Source organism: Galleria mellonella, unplaced genomic scaffold (genome assembly GCF_026898425.1).
Source record: "Galleria mellonella isolate WM207_F2 unplaced genomic scaffold, CSIRO_AGI_GalMel_v1 utg64, whole genome shotgun sequence".
Taxonomy (NCBI): Eukaryota; Metazoa; Arthropoda; class Insecta; order Lepidoptera; family Pyralidae; genus Galleria; species Galleria mellonella.
In genome coordinates, this window is record NW_026442133.1 from 8,800,141 (window position 1) to 8,822,745 (window position 22,605).

General features: G+C 31.1%; 2 protein-coding genes across 2 annotated transcripts; both read left to right on the forward strand.

Moving 5' to 3' along the window:
* The first annotated feature begins 1,701 nt into the window (after positions 1-1,701).
* Positions 1,702-8,388, forward strand: LOC113512352 (transcription factor AP-4). The gene is made up of 3 exons (XM_026896179.3): positions 1,702-2,102; positions 4,789-4,954; positions 5,209-8,388. Exons 1-3 carry the CDS (start codon positions 2,014-2,016, stop codon positions 5,941-5,943), a joined length of 990 nt encoding a protein of 329 aa, XP_026751980.1. The 5' UTR covers positions 1,702-2,013; the 3' UTR covers positions 5,944-8,388.
* A 4,099-nt stretch (positions 8,389-12,487) lies between these two features.
* LOC113512298 (serpin B8-like) lies at positions 12,488-21,614 on the forward strand. The gene is made up of 9 exons (XM_026896088.3): positions 12,488-12,771; positions 14,547-14,633; positions 15,184-15,320; positions 15,614-15,691; positions 16,022-16,241; positions 18,091-18,231; positions 19,671-19,759; positions 20,209-20,643; positions 21,430-21,614. Exons 2-9 carry the CDS (start codon positions 14,557-14,559, stop codon positions 21,579-21,581), a joined length of 1,329 nt encoding a protein of 442 aa, XP_026751889.1. The 5' UTR covers positions 12,488-12,771; positions 14,547-14,556; the 3' UTR covers positions 21,582-21,614.
* Positions 21,615-22,605: the final 991 nt, after the last annotated feature.

Consider the following 22,605-nt stretch of genomic DNA (forward strand, 5'->3'; position numbering starts at 1 on the left):
AACATCATAAAGTAAGAAAAAAAAAATATTCCGCATTCGTACTTCCGCTGAATCTATGGTATAGTCTATGAATAAAACCTTAAACGTAAAAAGAAACCGCTACTACTGTCCTAAATCTACGGCGCTAAAATAAAAGTTCCAAAATATAATTTTTTGAATCCCTATATATTATGTTATGTTCATGGTACTACTCACCACCACTTTCCACCAAGTGGGCCGTCAGCTTGTTTGCCATTCTAAACTGTGTAAAAAAAAAAATACAATAATCTTAGTTCAAATGTTTCATTTAATTTAAATAAAATTTACATATACAGAGAATTATTTTTGATACCTCATAACCCAGTTATTTATAAAAACATCAATTTTTCACAAACATATTTTAGCTATTTAAACGTTTTAAAAAAAAAATTAACATCAAATTCAAACAAAAAATATTTTATTAATTGCTAGCTATTTTAAAACTTAATCCAAAGCATTTGGATAAACAATATTTTTTGTTTTCCCATTTTGAGCATGAATAAACAAACGGCTGGGGGTACCAACTCTGGAACAGGCAACATAAAGTTTTTGCTTTAATCGAAGCACGTCCAAAATGAAATGACCGCATGAATGACATAACAACATGCTTGTACTGTCAACACTGAAAAAAGTTTCAATTTGACAGCACAATCCCCACCTTAAAAAAGTTTGAATTTGACACAAAAATCCCTATTACCAAAATGATCCGCCATTTATTGATTTCATTTGTTACAAAAAATGTGATAAATGAAGAACCGACCGAGCTCGACCGATTTTGTGCAAACTTCACACAAACCATCTACTAAATAGTCCGAATAAAACCTAAACATTTGGTTTGGATAGGTGAGCCCGGTCGTGAGTTATAAAATTACAACGAAAAGTGGCATTAATTTTTAACCACAATGGTTTACAGGAGGAACCGCGTGGAGGTCGACCTGATAGGGTGTATTGTTAGAAATGGGCTGTTAGAACCCAATAATAATAATCCCATTCCCTTCGGACTTGAAACTTGTACAATAGTAGTCTGTGTCTCGCAGTGAAGTAATGTGTCACTCTATTGAACACTCCGAGCTTTTTGGATGCCAGTTAGACCCTGTCTTCTAGATAAACTTGGAACTCCACAGTGCGGGAGATGTGGACACCGAGGATACCAATACTTTTGGAGATGACAATGGAAGTGTTCTCGAATTGCAGAGTTACAGCAAATGGGGTTTTATAGCGGTGAACGCGCAAGCATGTGTTTAATATGGGTTAAATTAGACTAAGATTAGCCGTTCTCAATCGGATATTTAAGCAAGAGTATTCACAATTTCTGATACAAGTTGTTCGCGGTTAGTATGCATCCCCAGTACTTTCATCCGTAAAACAATGTATGTCGATAGTGTCGATTTACATGAATAGGATATACTTAATATATACGATGTTTTATATACTGATTTACGTGTCTAAAGCCTTTGGAAACGACCAGTTTTTTTATTTTTGATAAATAACTCTGAACTGCGATTAAGTTAAGAGGTAGGTTTAGAGAATTAGCACCTATGAATCTGGCCCAATACCTTTGACAAAGGCGAGCCTGTTTTGTTTTCATTATCTTACAATTAAAAATAAATATTTCCTGTGATATTCTGCACGTGTAAGAAGGCCGTTGCAATAGTTTTAAAACGTCAAAAGAAAAATAAATAATTAGTCTATGGTACGTCTCTACATCGATGTCGCGTTGCCCTTGACTCCCTCCAATTTAATTGGTGTTTTTCAAAAGTTCTCACTTTTTAACCATTGAAAATCTTTTTTCTTACTTTTTATATGTGTAATTATGTTATAGACAGTGATTTAGTGTTTTTAACACAGTGTTTTATAAACTTGTGTGGCGTCACCTGACTGAGTTCATTGTCATTTCCCGCCATTGTGGCTCCAGTGAAAAACTGATTTTCTTGAGGATTTTGGTGCTCGTTTATATGAAGAACTCGTAAAAGTGATATTTGCTGCACCCAAGTTATGTCATTACACGGTAATGATGTTTGTTTGCTAGAAGTAGAAGATTACAACTTGTACGAAGAAGAGGCATCGGATCACGCTTTTTCTAGGTAAGATCGGCCGGCGTGGTTTACTATTTTATGCTTCATTTTCAGTTTATTGTTATTTTTACGTCCTAAACTGACTTGAATATTTTGCTTCAAACTAAAACACATTGTATTTTCATATTATACAAGTAGTTAAGCGAACTATGTAATGACGCTCGCTCTACGTGCCGGTCTGTAGTCAGCTGTTGGGCCGCCATGTTTGGTCAAATCAAATAGGCGTAGTAGGCGCCCCTACCTATCTGTCGCGATAATAACGTACTATCAAACACATGTATTATGATTTAACGTAAATACAACCATTCATAACTTTTTTTTAACGTTTAACTTTATAAGATACAATTTGTCATAACTGATGTTCTATATCCTATTTTGGCATTATCACAATTTACAAAACAAATTTCTCTGTTGGGCAATTGCATTTTTAACTATACTTATCCAATTATATTTGAGAAAATATTTACCATTGCTGTATTAGATATTCATAGCAAAGAAATGTACTCTCAAATGTTTGTCAACAATGTTTGGTGTTATCAACACCAACTTTTTATAGAAATTACTTAAAAACTTTAGTCAGTGGATACCCTTATTGCAATAAATATTATACTGACATTTCTATCCTGATTACTAGAATCTTTCTTTTTTATAAATATTTTTAATTTACCAATAATCATAGGTATGTACTTAATGTAATATGTACCACAATCTTCATAATAGAAGATATACCACTAATATTTGTTACTATATTATATTATAATTAAATAAAAGTAAATCATAGGCGGTAATGCAACATCAATCATAAAACATCTCTAGACAAACATCTATACATGTTTATTTTCGCATTATGTATTAATATTACAATTTGAAAGCTTGTAAAGATGTTTGTGTCTTAATCATACTTCAATGCCTAAGTAAGATTGGTTAAGGGTATCTACTGTCACATATATTACTCCTTAATACAGCATACTTTATATATTATTGTTATGTGGGCAAAGTTATGAAAACAACTAATAATAAATGAGCTAATAACTCATTTTTAATGAAATAGAGAAATTTTTATTATAAATAAACATATATAAAAAATTACATAAAATACATTTTATGGTATTTTTTCTAAAAGTTGCATTTATTTTAATACAATATTAAAGCATAATATTTTTGTTTTATTATTGATAACAATAAACTATAAATAAATAATAAAAAGATTATAAAAATAAATATAACATGTGAAACTTTGTAAACATTGACCTGTCTCTATATTAAAAAAAATTCTGTCATGATATTTGCGATTGATCAAAATGTATAAGCATATTAATTATAATTATAATTCTTGTTGACCAATCAAATCTCTTGTAGTATATTAATATAGAATATACTGATATAGCAATACACATATTACACATAGGTATGTAAATATGAAATCATCCACATATTATTAAGTTTACTTGATTAAAAATTATTTATTATTATTATACATATACTTGTCCAAAAAGCAGTAATTTTAAATATGTATTGGCTAGTTTGTAAGCTTCTGTCCCTCAACTGCCACTTCAAAAACACTTTTGCCCATGTCTAAAACTACCTCTTAAAGAGCGGTATAATAAATAAAAACAATATTAATAATCAATCTATCATCTTTAGCTATTTACCTTATTTTTTTACTAGCTCTACCTTATTTTTATTGAATTTTTTATAATATGATATATAAAAAATGGTCAAAAGTAAACAACTTGATGGTCCATCTCATAAAAAGTGGTATCTATTGCCTATAAACATGAATAGTATAATGAAAATAACAGAGTATACCTATCAATCATTGCCATTCCTGAGAACTAAGGTGTCATGCCTCTGTACACTGTAACTTTTTTGGCATATCCCATCTTTTAAATTGAAATAGCTATCCAAACACAACTGCTTTACGGCAGAAACATGAATAGGACAGATTTACCTACATAGGTGACTTTTGTACAAATTCTCACTTTGGTACATATAGAATTATGAAAATTTGCGTAAAGTGGATGGTCAACATCATAGAAATAGGCATCAAAATCAGTACAGTAGTAGTGCCATTCATTTATACGTCCCATGCCCCCAAGAGTTCTACTAAGTCCCAGTAATTTTGACTACATATGTAGATGTATATATAAAATATACATCTACATTAATTGCCACCCACTCTAGATTGAAATAAATTTTTTATGTAAATATTTTATGACAAAAGTTAATGTTAGTGATAATTAATTTTCTTTAAAATCACTTTATCAGTTATTTAAAAAGGTGATATATTGCAATTATAGTCACTAAGAATAGCATATATATATAATAATAAAATGTATATGTAGTGGTAGTAGATATGTGAACCATGGTGGTAGCAAAAACAGTTAATTTTTATTTAAGTACTAATTACATCCTGTGGCTTTACCCATATGAATTTTATGTGCTAAATGAAGACATAACTTACATTATTACCCATGTATCAAATTTCATTCAAACCTTTTCAGTAGTTTTTATGTGAAAGACTAACAAATACCCATCCATCCTTACAAATTTTTACATTTATAATATTAAAAGGGTGTCCAAAACAAATTTATTATTTTTGAATAATAATATTTCTATAGACTAGAATATATCTGAAAAGATCTTAATCATGTAAAGTTGGTTGCTTAATTCTTGTTTTCATAATAAATTACAGAAGTGAAAAACAAACTGCAACTGGAAGTAAGACAATGGAAGCAGAGAAGAGAATCCGACGGGAAATTGCTAACAGCAATGAACGCCGACGGATGCAGAGCATCAATGCTGGTTTTCAAGCTCTTCGTACATTGTTACCTCGCCATGAAGGAGAGAAACTTAGCAAAGTATATATTTACTTTTTTTGTTATTATTCTCATGTTACTTTTTTCATATTGTTTTTTATTTTTTAAGCAACTTTAAAAAAAAATGAGGATCTAAATATTCCTGTATTTGTGACAATAAAGAGCTTCTTTTTGCTGAATATAATAATAAAATTATGTTTTTTGTGTCAAGTATATATAAGTTGAAAAATATGCTCCATGGGCATGTTTTTCAACTTTTTCCTTTTCTGTGTTAATTATATCAATCAATTTTGCAGGCTGCTATACTACAACAAACAGCTGAATACATCTACTCTCTAGAACAAGAAAAAACAAGATTGTTATCTCAAAACTGTCAGCTTAAAAGACTGTTAAATCAGCATGAAGGAGGTGAAATACCATTAAAAAAGAGAAAAAATGAAATTATTACACATGTACCCTCTATAATACCAGACTCTACAGATGAAACAGTTGCAAATTCTCGGTCACCAGAACCTGTTGCTGTCATCACTGTATCGAGTGTATCACAGAAAAAGGACTCAGACAATAGTGAATTGCGTGCTCAATTAGACCGTGAGCGGCGACTACGGCGGCTGCTTGAAGATAGATTACATGCACTTGAAATTCAAATCTATCCTGATACAGCTAGTCATGACTTACCACGACCTATAATTCATTATGAACAAACTAATGTCACAGAGTGTAAGGTGGAGAAAGATGAAGTGGAAGCTCCTAATCCCATCGAGCAGCCTGCTGCGCCTCTTCTCGAAGCCGCAATTAAAGCTGAACCTCGTGTTGAAGTTGAGGTTTTACCAGAAGCATCACACGACCCACGTCTCTACATCCCAAATACAAGTCGTCAGAATTTAGAAACAATTGTGGAAGCTATTCGTCATTTAGAAGGTGATCATCTATTTCGCGAGGAAACAGGTGATGCGCCGCTCGCTCTAACGAAGAAAGTAGAGCGAGCGCCGCCGCCACGGCCCGGCGTCATAGTAGTGAAACATTCGTGATTACGTTAAAAGCAATTTAGACTTTCGACTCGTAAACACTTCCTTAGTACTCCTGACCCTCCTCGAATATAGTTTTAAAATTTTAGTTATTTAATTATATTTTCCAAAGTGACGAATCGATAAGTCTGCGTCTTTTTTATTTTCTTATGCATTGAAGTCAAATCAATAATTATTAGCAGATTGTGTTGTCTTAAATGACGTCGGCGCTGTGCTTAGTTTAGTCTCAAATGTAAATTATCAGTTGAATGTTTACTGCTTGTTTAGACCCTGGTGGTGTTGTATGAATGAATGGAGGATTGACTGACTTGAATAAGACTAAGTGAAGAAAGATATGGTAATACAAAATGCCGCGTGCCAATATTGACTCTCGACGTCTATAGAGAAGGTATAGGAATTAGGTGATCATTATGTTAGAGTGAAAGTTCTTGTATAGGAAATTAAGCTTTGTGATATTTTTTCCTACTACCTAATAAAATTGGAAAAGGAGTAAAATACGCAAATCAATAAAGTAACAACTTTAGAGGAGCAATAAAGGATATGAAATTGATGGTGTATTGTTGGTAAAATAAAATTATCTTGCAGCAATATTTGTTCATCTGGTTTTTAAAAAAATCAAGCATTTATAGGAAGGAAATTTGATATAAGTAGGTAATTATGTAGGCATGCGGCTACAGGACGTCACTGATATCTACTATGCTTTTATGAAGATTTTTAATTATTTTATTCAATATGTTGACATAGTATAAACAAATAAGTACAGATTATTAATGTGGTGTTATTGCAAATTTTACAAAAATGCCCAGTGCCCGTATATGTAATTGACTTTCATTAAAAATTTATTGGTGATTGTGAGCTGTACTACTGTCGCTGGTGAACACTGAAATTTTAGATCATTCCATGTTTTTGGATTTTCTCTTAATGTAAGGAGTTAATATTCATGAGATATAGTTAATTGAAACAAGCCGAGTATATTGTATTCAATTAACTTGTTAGTATAATTATATATTGCTTGTATTAAGCATTCTTTCATTAAAACCTCTATTAGATCATCTCTCTGTTAAGTGTCGATAAATAGGTACCCTTCGTAAATATAAGTACTTCTGATATACTGTTTAACTTATTAAACCTACACTTATTGAAAATCCCAAGGTTAGGTAAATCTACAATTAAATCAGGGGATGATTTAATCATCAATCCCTGCAATCTAAATATTGAAGTGAACAGTATGTTTCACTTTATTTGCTTCTAAGAATTTTAATGTGTGGATAGATTGTAAATCCACAATTTAGGTAATGTAATTTAATGTGCTGACTTTTTGTTGATATTTGAACCTGCAGTGCTTTTGTTATACTGTGTCTTATAAGTTTTGAATGTACCTTATTTTAAGTTTGACTCAGTAACAGAGTGAGTTACTATAATTTGCTTACTAAAATAGCACTGATCCTGAGTAGTGGATAAACAAATTAAGACTGATCATTTATTCATTATTAAGTTATGCTAGGTCGAGCCATTATTTGTAGTGTGACATGTGAGTGGTTGTCTGCATGTGTTTACTGAGTGATCTAACAGTATGATAGAGATTTAGTTTTAATCACAAGGTCATGTAGCAATAAATTTGTCTATCTTGTTTATGAGTAAAAAAGTCTGTAACTTTAAAAAGAAAATTTTACATAATCTCTTTAATTCTGTTGGATCTAAACCACAATGTATGTTGAGAAGACGTTTAATTATGCATTTGTTCAATAATTTCGTAATATAATAGTTGCGTGGTAGTGGTAATTTTAAATTCACAGACCTGAATGGTCTTAATTAAATATATAATGAATGTGTATAATAAATGAATACAATTACTATCAAGACATTTAAAAATAATAATGTATAAATTAATATTTTAATTTTATGTCACTTAATAGTTTGTTAGCAGTAGAATTAAAAATATAAATATGTATTTGATACTTTGTCAGAAATTGTGTAATTTGTATTCGTTTTTACAGTCTTCTTGACCCATATTTCAATAAATACCACTGGACATAATTATATAACGATGTCTGGTCCTAAATGAAGCAGAGCTTATACTATGGGTACTAGATAACTGACTGATAGAAATATTTTTTAACCACATCTTTAAATTAGGTATGGGTAATATTGGTACCGGTCCGATATCTATATATTAGGTTCCTTTGGACTTTAGGTTCCTCTGGCGGGAAAAAAGGTCATCACCATTGGACCAATATATAACGGTGTCTATATATTGTAGGTATTACATACTATATTGTACCTACAATATATTGTAATTGCTAAATACCCACCTCTAATTTGAATTTATATTATACATAGAAAATACTGTAAAGACTGTATTTTTTTTATGTTTTAAATAATTGGCCTTAAAGTTGTCAGTATCAAAAACAAATATATTTAATTACGATCATTACATATATATATACATACATATATTTTATATTATATTTATTTATATATATATATATATATATATATATGAAAAAGTATAAAATATATAAAGTATAAAATACAAACAATTATATATGACATGTCAGTGTTTTGTATGATGTAACAATATAACCCACCATGAAGAAATGGAATGTGGAGGGAATAATTAAAATACAAGTAAGTGTATATGTACAATTCCACTAAGACTTGTTTTCTCTACAATCCAAAATACAACTACTTTGACACTGAGCTAAATAAATGCTATTTTCAATTCTTGTTTTTTAACAATATGTATAACAGTTAATTTATCTCTGAATAGTAAACGCCATTTGGGATCTGAATGGAAAAAGTCTCAGATTAAACCATCTGATAAATTTCACTTAAATTCCGCTGTGTATGTGCATGGTGAACTTATTGAGATAAGTTCAAAGCTAGCTATCTATTATTAGTTATTTTATTTAGTTTTTCGAATTAATGTTTTGTGTTGACAAATTTTGCAATTAAATCCGATTGTGGTATTACATTTGAATGTAATATCTTATACACTCTGTTCCTGAGTCCATAGTCGTAAGGAGTTGTCTGCCTACCGCCTTTACATTATGTCAGTATAGGATAGTTTAAAATGTAACATAATGGACTTGGTTAAACTATTAGTGTAGTCAAAATAGTAATAAGAGATTTTAAGTCAAAGAAAACAAGTTAAATTGTTTAAAATGTGTTATTATTTATGTCTTAAAGTATTAAAATGGTTATTTCTTATTAATTAGTTGTAAATGATAATCATCTGTAAGCTTAACGAATTATTTATAGTTCGTTGTAGAGCTAAAACCAATAAAACATTCAAATCCATTTACTTTCTAGTAAATTTTTATATAGACTGATGCAGTTGATTTTTTATGTTTTGTTTTACTTCTGCAATATTTCATTATTGGATGACATTCTTAAATAAAAATGTACATATTTTTCTAGTCTAGATAAATATAGTAGGTATCTACTTGATTATAAATTATTTTGCTCTAGTATTGTGAATATTTTTTAATTCTCTTATTTTCTACATTTTTATATAAAACTAATCAAAACACTGTAATTTAAAAAGCATTCACATATAAATTGTGACAAAGTACCATATAAATCTTAATATATATATTGAAATATCTCTTGATATTTCAATGGATGTTTTAGAGGAAATCCAAGTAAATAAAGTGTGAGTTAGCGGCGCAAAACTAAATACTAGTTTGGATTTGAATATTTTGCACGTCGCGTCGTAAATATCTACCGCAAAAATAATGCTTTATTACTTGTGCCATGTTTTATTGGTTTTAAGCGTTATTAATGTGAATATTTCTATTTTCTACACTCTATCGTATTTATAATGTTATTGTCCTATAAACTGATTTAAAGGAAGAGTAATTTGTATTGTGTATCTAAAAATATGATCATTATAATTAATTTATATCGCATTTACATACAGTTGTATTTGGTTAAAAGTTATTAGTTTTCCGAGTTTAAAGATTTTCATGACGAGTCTAGCATATAAATTCGTGATAGGGTGAATATGTTTTATTAAATCAGAAATTAATTTTTAGGCTTGGATCTTGGACCATATTTGGTTGTATTGTACCCAGATAGTTTTTGTATGAGACATTCATAGCACACATTAGGATCAATTCTAAAGCACCATTTTTGATTTTTGATATTACAGCGAAACGATAATTTTAAGTGCCAGTATAAACTGATGCAATAGAGTTAATTTAGAACTACTTTCTATGCATGCAACATACTTTACATATATATGTTATGGACCGTCGAGAAATAGTTTTTTCGGTGGTCCATAATAGTTTCGCTAGACTACCAAATAAAAATTTTAATTAGAGATAATTTAAGAGGAATGGTACTTCAGAATTAATTCCATTATCTGTAAGCGTGGTGCGGTTAATTAAGATCCCATTCTTAGGTACTGATATCAAATTATAAAAAAATTTTATATGCAAATTATACATTTCATATTGGCGATTAATGTGGTTTAAAATATATCCACAAGGTTCACTCTATCCTTCGTAAGCTCATGTTCCTAATTGTACGTATATATATAGTTATCGTGTAACATTTTTTGCAGTCAATAGTTAAGATAAAGTGTAGAAAATAATCCATGGATGTTTCCTTTTGATATGAAATTGATAAAAATATTTCCTCGGATTTTAATTGTACCACATTTGACCTATATTTACGAATATTTATAAAACATTCATATTTTGGTGTTTTATTTATCATCTCTTTTTAAGATCATCTACAACCTGTCGACGTCGCGAATTTTTCTGAAAAAAAAAGTGCATTTAGGGTAATGGACTTAAAAGATAAACAGACAGATGATATATTTGAAGAAATATCAGAAATTTCAAAATAATAAAAATTACTACTTACGCAAATGTGCTGTATCTTCTCATGACAATTAGACCCCAGATGTTCACAAATGTGTATTTCTACGTTTTGCATCAAAATATATTAAAATCATAGATTGCACGTGTTTTTAGCTGTAGATATTTTGATTAAAATTCAAGTCATATTTCTCTTAATAACTTTCCTAATAATATAATAAAATTGTAACTGGACTGTAAAATCCGAGAAATTTGTTCCAATAATAGGTTCAATATTTATCACTTTAGTTGCGTGGTCCCGACATAGATTGGGCCACCCTACCATTCCTGTGGGTGTCGTAAAAGGCGACCAAGTGATGGACAGCAGCGTCCCTTTCAAAACCTCTCTAAAAGCCGAATTGCGGTTGCCAGGGGATATAGGGATTGTCAGTAGTGAGATCCAACAAACCCATTACTAACAGGTCGACCTTCACGTGGTTCCCCCTGGAAACCACCGTGGTTAATAATAGTGGAATTCGTCACGATGGTAACCCATTGATCTTGAGGGGAAAGGGATTGTTAGTAATGGGGTTTGACAGCCCCATTGCTATCAATATGCCTTATTAGGTCGACCTCCACATGGTTCCCCCTGGAAACCATCGTGAACAATTCTCGTTGAATTCGTCACGATGGGCTAACTGACCTACTTCATCCTCATCTATCATCCTTCACTGGTGCCTCGCCGGTGTATACCGATAGCGCGGGTGGGGTTACCATTCCATTATCATCCATTAAAAAAAAACCCATTGACCTGCTTTCAGCGTCACCTATCATCCCTTACTGGTGCCCCGCCACATGCTTAATATACCACAATATATAAGTAATAAATTTATGTATATGGACATCAAACTGAAAACGATAAAACAGGAAATCGAGACATCCAGCAAAAACTATCAGTCCAGATTGAACAGCCATATAAATGAATTGACCGCTCAATTACAGGGATCGGGAAGCATTAGTTTCTCTCGATTAAAAAGACACAGTATCCAAGGACTGGTAGAAAGATTTACAGGCAGAAACTGAGAGCTGGTTAATGGATTGGCCTCATCATTTATTAACAAAATTTAAACCTGACATCCAAACAGCAGATTGGATTATTGTTCTATAAGGAACAGATTGCCAATTAGCAGACTAGACAAAAAAAAAACTAGTGCCCCGCCAGCGTATACCGATGGCGCAGGCGGGGTTACTATTCCATTATCACCCATTAAAAAAAATAAACTGCCAATCCGGTTATCAATCCGCCTGCTAAGCGTGGTAACTGTTAGCAAAACCCCCTGAAGGGAAGGCCTATTTATTTATTTATAAATGTTCAGCAGTGGACAGTTAAAGGATGATATGATGATGATTTGTCACCTAATTCAAACGTAGAACGGCGTTAGATACTTGAAGGCCGTTCTACATTTGGATTTAATTTGGTTACTTGTAATTTAAAAGAAATTGTATACGTATAAATGTATATTTTAATGGTAAGTAAATAGATATGAACCTATTTAAAAAGAATATAAATTATTTAGAAAAAGAACATGTAAAATGTTACTGTCCTAGAAAGAAATTAAGTGTTATTGATTTAAGTACTAGTAAAATTCAAAATGTCGTAGAGATTTGATAATAAATGGTATTACCTAGTTAAATACCCGTCATAATGCAAAAATAACCAATTTGGTCGGTCATTTTCGTCAAACATTGTACCTAACGTTACGGTCACTACATCACAATCAACGTTCAGCGCAGACTCGCTTTCGCAGCTTGTCGTCCCGTCTGTAGAGTCGTATTACTTGATCTTAATTGCTGTAAATTGTGTATTGATTCTGTGTGTTATAAGAAAAAATTACCATCTAAATAAAAAAAAAAATTTTGTTCTAATAGGTATATAGATAGATAGGATACATTATACCTATATAACAAAGTAGGTGTAAACTTTCGTTTTCGTGTGTTTTGTTGTCTGTGTGTCTATAGAACTCAGGTAGGTAAAACTTGTTTATATTTATCTTGTTCTTGTTTGTTACAAAAAGTCACGTTACACACGTAAACATGACTTTTTATTACCTAGGTAGTAAAATATTTTATATCTACCTTTCTAGGAAAAATTAAGTTTTAATAAATCCTGTCTTATAAACGTATTTTTACCCTTAGAAGGTATCTGTGATTTTATAATTTCTATTAAATTTATCTCTAATATCTCTTACCACAAAATAGAGGCCTACCTAATACCAAAGTGCGGGGGAGAGGGATTGTTAATAATGGGGACGTTAATTCTCATTGCTAGCAACATACCTTGTCAGGTCGACCTTTTCGCGGTTCCCCCTGGAAACCATCGTGATTAATTACTGCCAAATTCGTCGTGATGGATCAACTGATCTAGTTTCATCCTCACCTATCATCCTTCACTGATGCCCCGCTAGTGTATACCGATAATGGAAGCGGGGTTACCATTAAATGTGCACCTATTTAAAAAAATACCAGAGTGCCAAAAAATATACAAGAGTTATCACAGGACTAGATAAATTAATAATAATAATTTCGAACTTTTTGGTTCATTAGTATTTATTAGTAATAATGTTCTTAAATTTACACATTAATGTTTTATTTTACTTAAAATCCAAAAACATCTTAATTTGTAATCGGATTTATTACTTTTTAGGCATTTAAAATATAATGGATGTCTTTTGTCTATACTCAGTTGCCAATGTTTTTTTTTTTTAATGAATGATAATGGAATGGTAACCTCGCCTGCGCTAACGGTATACGCTGGCGGGGCACCAGTGAAGGATGATAGGTGAGGATGAAGAGGCAGGTCAGTTAGCCCATCGTGATAAATACACTTGGAATTCAGCACGATGGTTTTCAGGGGGGACCACGGGGAGGTCGACCTGTTAGGGTATATTGTTAGCAATGGGACTAATAATCCGCATTACTAACAATCCCTTCCCCCCTCAATTGCCAATGTTAGGTTACAATATTTACGAAGTATGAAGAGGATAACTATCTAGTCAAAATTTTTGTCGAAATCGAGTTATTTAAAATTCGATATCGACTACCGTTGCGTTGCATTAACCTTATATTTCTTTTGGAAGTGACCACTTAGATAACAACCAAAATAATAATACATGTTAACCTACCTAATTCAAAAGAATTACTGTTTTTAATTGACAAAAAATACTATGTATCTCCCAGAATATACTGTGACACCTATGGCACTACTCATAAATGTTGAGAGAAAGGATTGTTACTCCCCATTGCTACCAATATACCCTATCAGGTGAACGTCCATGCGGTTCTCTGTCGAACCCATAGTGATTAATTCTTGTGGGATTTGTACTTAGAACTAAGGTGTCATGCATGCATACTCGATAATTTAAAGACCTTTTTTAATATTAAAGTGCTAACTACAACCGTACACTGTACAGATATTACTTATTTTTGTAGTTACGATGATTACGGATCATGGCGTTTTTATGGTATATGAAGTGTCCGAGGTGTAATTATATCAAGGATCTTAAGGACCAAAAGAGTGTTAAAGCTGTGTAGTAAATATATAAATAGTACACCACTATTTGTTTACTCATTGTTCAGTCGCATTTTCTTGCACCACGACAACGTCTTTTCACACTTACAAAATTTAAATCCTGAATGAGATGTATTAAAAAGCTCAAAAATGTGTGTGGTTTTTCAACCCATGTTTCTTTTAAAAGTAGTAAGTAGTACTTCTTTTAAAAGTAGGTATTTATACAATTTCAGATAAAAAGCCATGGACTGGAAGTTTTTCGGAATTATCCTTATGATAGGTTGCCCTTTATTTGGTCAAGAAACGAATGAAGAGTACAGGTAAATTAATAAATCCATAATAAGTATAACTATGTCATTTTTTGCCAGTTTTCACTTTATTAACCACTTAATTAAATAGGTGTGTTGACATAATTACGGCGTAAGAATAGCACTTTTGATCAAACAGCAGACTTGAATAAATTATTCGCTTTAGTGTAATAAATCCACCCTCATACCTTAGAACCAGAATGGTCACACATAGTGCGGTTTCAGAGGAGCTTCCTCCCGCCAACATTTAGGTTGTGGAATACATTTCCTGCCGAAGCTTTCCCTAAAGACTACAGCATGAGGTTCTTCAAAAAGAGTGTATCAAGGTTTCTTAAAGATCGGCAACGCGCACCTGACATTCCTGGTGTTACAGGCGTCCATAGGCTACGGTAACCCCATTTACCACTTGCTGTATGCTTGTTTACCGTATAATAATTGCGTAGATAATATAAAAAAAACAAGACAGATAGATGAATATTGTCTGTAGTTTCATTACATACACATGCATATTTATGTAGAACATATTATATTATATCTTATTATATCTTTATATTATTTGAAGAACAACAACAGAGGAATCAATTGATGACGAACGATTGGCACAATCTTTGAATAACTTTGGATATAAATTAATGATTGAAATAATGAAACAGAACGATGAAAATTTGAATATAGCGATATCACCAATGAGTATATCAAGTAAGTGTTTTACCAAATATAATTTTGCAATTTCTGATTTTTATTTTCATCATCATACCCACTGTTAACTGTCCACTGCTGAACATAGGTTTTAAGTACATATGGAATTTTGTTGGTGAGGCCAACACACACATAATCGCCTTTTTTCTAAGTGCCAAACTGAAGGTCAACTGACTTTTAGTTTCCTCCCAGGACTGTATTTACCGCTCATATTCTTGTCATCGTGTACATTGTTGTTCATTTATATTATATATAATACATACATTGATATAAGACGTAAATGTTTTTCACAGGCGTTCTGGCAATGATTCTTCTAGGTAGCGTTGGAAAAACTTATGACGAAATAGCCAAAGTTTTAGGATTTTCAAATGGTAAGTTTATAACTCGATATTACCTGATATTATTTACATTAATCATAATAAAACACGTACAAATGTATAAATACATATTGTATTGTGTTTGTATATATCATTAATTAATTTTAAATCGTAAAATATCAAATAATACGAGAAATCAATCAATCTTATACTTAATAATAATGTTTTATAATTTTATTACTATTCTCTATTCAAAGATTGTCTGTAAGAGATCGCTCTTAGCGATAAGGCCGTCCATTCTGTTTTTGAAATTGTTTGTATTTAAAATAAGTTTACTAATGTAATATTTTGGAGGAAACAATAAAGATTATCTATCTTATATAGACATATTAACGAATCGTAAAAACCACGAACAATTTGGGAAACTTCTGCAAGCTCTCAACACGAATACGTCATCCAAGACGACGTACGCGGATGCCATATTTGTGGACAAAGATACGCGCCTGCGTGAAGTTTACCGGAATTATTTGGAAATGGTGTACCATGGCGAGGCACTCAGTACCGAGTTCAGCGACAGAGTCAAGGCTAGACAGGTGATTAATGAGTGAGTAATTATTAACTGTTAAGTTACTCTTGACTCTGTATAGACTCCTCATTAATTATATGTAAGAATAAAAAAATAATAATTACACCTTTAGCATCCATAACTTCTGTTTTGTTCATCTTTGTTAAAAAGAAGTACCTAGTTACAGGTACATTTACTGTATGTATGTATTTAGGTACTGTAACATATTTATTTACTATTTCTGTCATTAATTTTTTTACCAAAAATTTAATTACCAAATGAGTACAGTTTTATATTTAAAAACATAATACAATATCTACATTTTAAGGCACTTCATTCGTACTGACTTTGGGCTGCATGGGCGTAGCTTTACCTTTTTTTCCCCACTACCTCCTTAAATTAGCGCAATGAAAAAGAGTAGTTAATTTTGCAGAGTTGTTTCATCAAAAAGTGCTTGGAAGTTGATTATTAAACTAAATATAAACGTAAACTTTTCGTAGTATAAGCACAAATAAGTATAAAGCAAAAAAAAAGCATTACTCGCTAATAGAAAAATATACGTAATATTTTTTTATGACAATAACACGATATCCGTAATAATAATGTAAATAATAAATTTGTTTGTAATTATTGACAACAATTCAATCAATCGTCATGAAATTTGGTAACCGATAATTAATATATTGGTTATTTGGCCAATATATAAATATTGTAACTGCAATATATAGATATTACTATATATTATCCATTCTTAGTATATATTTAATTATAATGAGCGTAATCTTAGGTGTGTTGTGTGTAATATATAGTCACATCTACATATTGACTTTATTTTTAGAAATTTTGTTTGTCTGTCTATATGTTTGTTCCGGTAAAAACTAAAGCACCAAATTGGATGCAATTTTCGTGATTGTGTTCCTGACGGTCTGGTGTAAGTATGTTTTATTTTAATACGTTATCTATAAGTAATTAATTCGTAGTTTTCCAACTTTTTAAATTCACACGTACGAAACCGATCGAAATGAATATTTATGTCTCACTGGTATCATCCATTCCTATAATATCTTTTTGTATAGCTGTGGTAGAAGATCATGTGTCAGACTCAACATATTTCTAGTGGCACGTACTTCTTCTTCTAGATAAACAATAGGTATAGTATAGACCGATATATGTATATTATCTTGTACTATTATATCCTACTATAATACATACAATTCTTGTAAGTTACATACTCCATACAACCAGTGGTGGCCTTAGGGGGTGGCCAACAGGGCAATCGCTCGGGGCCTCGCTCTTGCAGGGGCCTCGCGTAACAACCTAAGCAAATTTTAAATAATCAGTGAGTGGCATTTTGTCTAGTGGCAAGTTGCAAAAACTTCCTTTTTAGACATTTTAATTAGGAATGAACAAAATTACCAATACTAATATATACAAAGTTTTCTTGAAACAGCGAAAAATTATCATATATATATATATATATATATATATATATATATATATATATATATATATATATATATATATATATATAATATTAAAACTAAAATTTTATTTATTTATGTAACTTTAACATTTCACTCGTCAAATATGATAGATAGGATAGACCTACCTAAATCCTACAGCCGTCCGGAGCCTCGCAATTGGTAAGGCCGTCGCTGCATACAACCACATATTATTAGCTTTCCGAGCTATTCGGATTTCCTCTGACAATATATCTGAAGAACTTAAAGTCTCTCTGGCTACAGATTACAAATATATAATATATATTTGTAATCTGTAGCCATATAATATATAAGGATGAAATGAAATCAGTGAGATTGATTGCTTATGGACATGTATAAATAGTGTTTAGTTAAATTATCGAAAACACATCTATTAAAATTTTCAGATGGGTGAAAGAGCATACAAAAGATAAAATAGAAGAATTTCTACCGCAAACACTTCCCGAATCGACGAAAGTAGTTTTACTGAGTGCGCACTATTTTAGTGGACAATGGAAAACACCTTTTCTGCCAGAATTTACAAAAAAGTAAGTCAAAGTGTCTGTTACTTATCTACATTAAGTCCAAATTTAGAGAAAAAGTAATGCCAATATTTAATTCAATTTCAAATTCAATACCGCATTCATAAAAATATTATTAACACTTCTGAGTCAATTTTAGAAGAATGTCAAAGTTTCAACATCATTTCATATAATATGGAACGTAAGAACGTAAAAATTTTCGTTGTGAACGTAGAAATAAACGGCGCCCGGCAATTTCCTTGGAACAAAATAAGACCGGTCAGGTGCGAGTTGAACTTACACGCCAATGACTCCGTATATAAATATGAAATAAAAGGACCTTTCCTGCATTTCTCATATTTTTTTGATAATTTCCCAAAAACGGTGTTAGTTACTTTGTTTTGTTTTTCCTGTAATATTTACATATACCTTCATAAATTGTAATTATTTCAGATTTTTTGTTTCATAAGTAAAAAATTACGATGGCCTTTTCACATGATACCTTATTTAGATTAGTAGACAAATTTTGAAATTTTGAAATTTTGAGTAAGTAAATACTTTTTTGGACTAAAAATAAAATAACAATATTTTTTAACTATTTTGACCCTAATATGTGTGGACCAACAATATGTATAACGATACCAAATTTCAAATCGATAGTATTAGTAGTTGCTACAATATAACGCTGTGGTAAAGGGACGGATGGGCGGACAGCCGCACGATAAGGGTTCCTTTGTACCTTTTTGGTACGGAACCCTAAAAAGGATCTACGCTATCGATTCCAAAATTTCGGTCAAGCAGTTGGACTTCTTGCTAAGATCTGCACTAAGTAGCTTGATAATCAAGCACTAATTAATCGTCTAATCAATCTTAAAATAGACTAATAATAATAGTATACGCAAGCTTCTGAGTTTTAAGCATAGATCTCTGTCAGAGATAAGTCCACCCTTGCCCACAACATTTAAAAATACATTATTTTATATATATATATATATATATATATATATATATATATATATATATATATATATATATATATATATATATATATATATATATATATATATATATATATATATATATATATATATATATGAGGCGAGATCTAGGTTCGTGTTTATGGATTTTTACATGACTACAAAAGAGATTATTTTTTATTATGGTTTGGTATTTAATAGTAAACATTGGTCATATGCAACATATCTCATAACTTAATATCCATCGTACTACTAATATCAATGAGATAGTTTAAGAAAATTGATAGATTACGGATGGTTGGTAAATCTTTCACGCAAAAATAAAAAAAAAAACTATTAAACGGATTGGAATGAAATTTACTATTCAAATAGGTATATCTTAATTTAGAACATAGGATACTTTATATGCTTACTGATTCATACGGGCAAAGTCACGAGTTATAAATATACTTTTATATACACACATAAATTTATGTATAATTGTTACAGATTGCCTTTCAAAACACCAACAGAAGAAATTACGGCAGAGCTCATGGCAAATTTTGGAAATTTTGATTACATATTTTCTATGGAAGATCGTAAGTTTCCAACGTAAATTATAAATCCTTGTACTCACGTATTTTTTTTTTTTTTTTTTTTTTTTTTTTTTTTTTTTTTTTTTTTTTTTTTATACAACTTAGAATGGCAAACAAGCTGACGGCCCACCTGATGGAAAGTGGTAACCGTCGCCTATAGACATGAGCAGTACCATGGACATAACAGAGTATACTGTTTCGCACATGATACCCCCCATGCGTTGCTATTCCTGAGGACTCAGGTGTTATTCCTCTGTACCCTGTAAATTCACGCCATATCCCACCCTTCAAACCGAAACACAGTCATGCAAATACAACTGCTTTACGTTTGAAACACGAATGGGACAGAGGTACCCAAGCAATCGACTTTTGTACAAAGTCTCCCTCTGGTGAGGTATACTTGACTATATAGATACCTTTATAAACTAGATACCTATATTATTTTGTTTTAGAATTACATATGGTGGCATTTCCTTATAATGATAGTATGACCACAATGTACGCTCTTAAACCCCGGATACCAAAACGTTTGAGCTTATTTGATCTGTTGAATAAATTGGATTACGCTAAAATTGAAAGTTTAATAAATCGAATGGTTAAAAGAAATTGTGTAATAAGATTTCCTAAAATGGAACTCCAGAGTAACTTCAAACTGAAAGCTCCATTGAAATCTCTAGGAGTGAATACTATGTTCAACCCTGATGAAGCAAATTTTGCTCTTATGGTAGATGGTAATAATGTAGTCAATAAAACTGAATCTGAACTGATTGGGCGAATAAATACGGGAGAATTAGAAGCAAGAGGATTGAAAGAGTTAGTCGACGAGCTAGTCAATCCTGGGGTGCATGTCGACTCTGTGATACATGAAGTGAAGATGACTGTTAATGGTAAGTTGAAAGTTTAAAAATCATACTGATTATAGATAAGGCTATATTTTCAATAAACAATCAATGAAAAACATATTTAAGTTGGATATTCACTACTATTCTTTAAACATTTTTCAACCAACTTCAAAGGAGGTTCTCAATTCGATCGTGTTTTTTTTTTATGTTTGCTATCTCATAATTCCGTCAGTTCTAAACCAATTTGGAAAATTGTTTTTTATCTGAAAGGATATATATACAGAATAATTCCATAAAAATTTTAACAAAGTACATTTAATAGTTTAGTATTTAGATCAAAATAACAGATTTTATCACAATTAAAGTCTTTTTTCTCAAACAGTTTCTCTTTAATGTTTTATCATATAGTTATTATTGTTGACTATAGATATTTTATAATTTTGAATCATTTTTAAACATTTTTAAATTGTATTCCACAAAAAAAAAAAACAGAATTTATTTGTGGCACTACCAGTTATTTTGTTTTCAAAACTAAACTACTAAATCTAATCTGATAGAATTTCTATAGGATCAATCTGTAAGTATATTCTTACAGGTAGAAAAAATTATAAATCGGATTACAACTGACGGCGTTATAAGGTAACAAATATAAAAAAAAAATATATAACCAATATTTTCAAAATATATATAGATTTCGAATTGAGCACTTCTTGTTTTCAAAGGTGTTTGAAAAAAAAAACTAATTTGTCAAAGTAAAGAATTAAGATATAAATTTGTTTAGATATATCTATGGACTTGATAGTATACTGACATTAAAACTTTTATTTTTAGAATTCGGTACTGAAGCTGTGGCTGCGACCAGCGCAGTAACGACTCGTTCAGCAGAATTATTCTACGCCGATTCACCGTTTTATTTATTTATTAGAAATGAGAAGACTAAGCTCGTTACATTCAGTGCAATCATATTTAATCCTAATGTATAAATCACAATACATTTTTCATAAATACAAGTATCATTTCTTGTTTTAGTACACAAAAGATGCAAGGCGGCAAATAAGCATAGCCATACAGTTTACATGATAGAAATAAGTATTTATTTACCGTAGTCTACGGGATTATAGATACTGTAACACTAGAGATATCTTATGCTCATTATTTTTAGCCCCCGATATAAAAGGAGTGGTGTTATAAGTTTAATCAGTCTGTCTGAATGGCCCGATTTTATTAATTTTGTGGTTAAAATTGACGTGATCAGCTCGTGACCGCTCTGTTCAGGCGTTTCAAGGTCATCAGCTCTTTTTATGTTTGTGTTGAGGCTTTTTAAATTTTTAATAAAATAGTTATTCAGCGAATAATTCTCTGTATAGGTAGGAACTTTTTTATTGTTAGGGAGGCAAACGAGCAGACGGTCCACCTAATAGAAAACGGCTACCGTCGCCCATGAACACCTGCAACGCGACAGAAGTTGCTTGTGCATTGCCGGCCTTTTAAATTACCATATTGACCGATAATTTATTCTGCTACTTCTGTAAAAAAATATTCAAATATATAAATATTTATATTATCTGTATTTAAATTTGTTCTCTTTTTTTCATTTGAAACAAACATAATAACTTATTATGTTGATTTCATACGTAACTATAGATAGCTATAATAATAGCCGATAACCCAACTCACCTTGACCTCGTTATCATGGTCAGATAATGACTGTATATAAAAAAAATCTCTATGGATATTGCTTATGAATGTCGGTACCAGTAGTATATGGTTTAATTAATTCTTTGTGTGGTTTAAATAATTTCTATGCGTCGACTGATATGTTTAAATTTATTAAAAGCCTATTTATCGTATTTACATCATTATCGTCGACATTACAACCTATCCATTGTCCACTGTTGAACTTGAATCACTCTCATATTAAGCCGCAGATTACAATCCTGTGCCACCTGCATCTAGCGCCTGCTTACAACACTATTGAGATCATCACTTTAATTCGTGGAAGTCGCC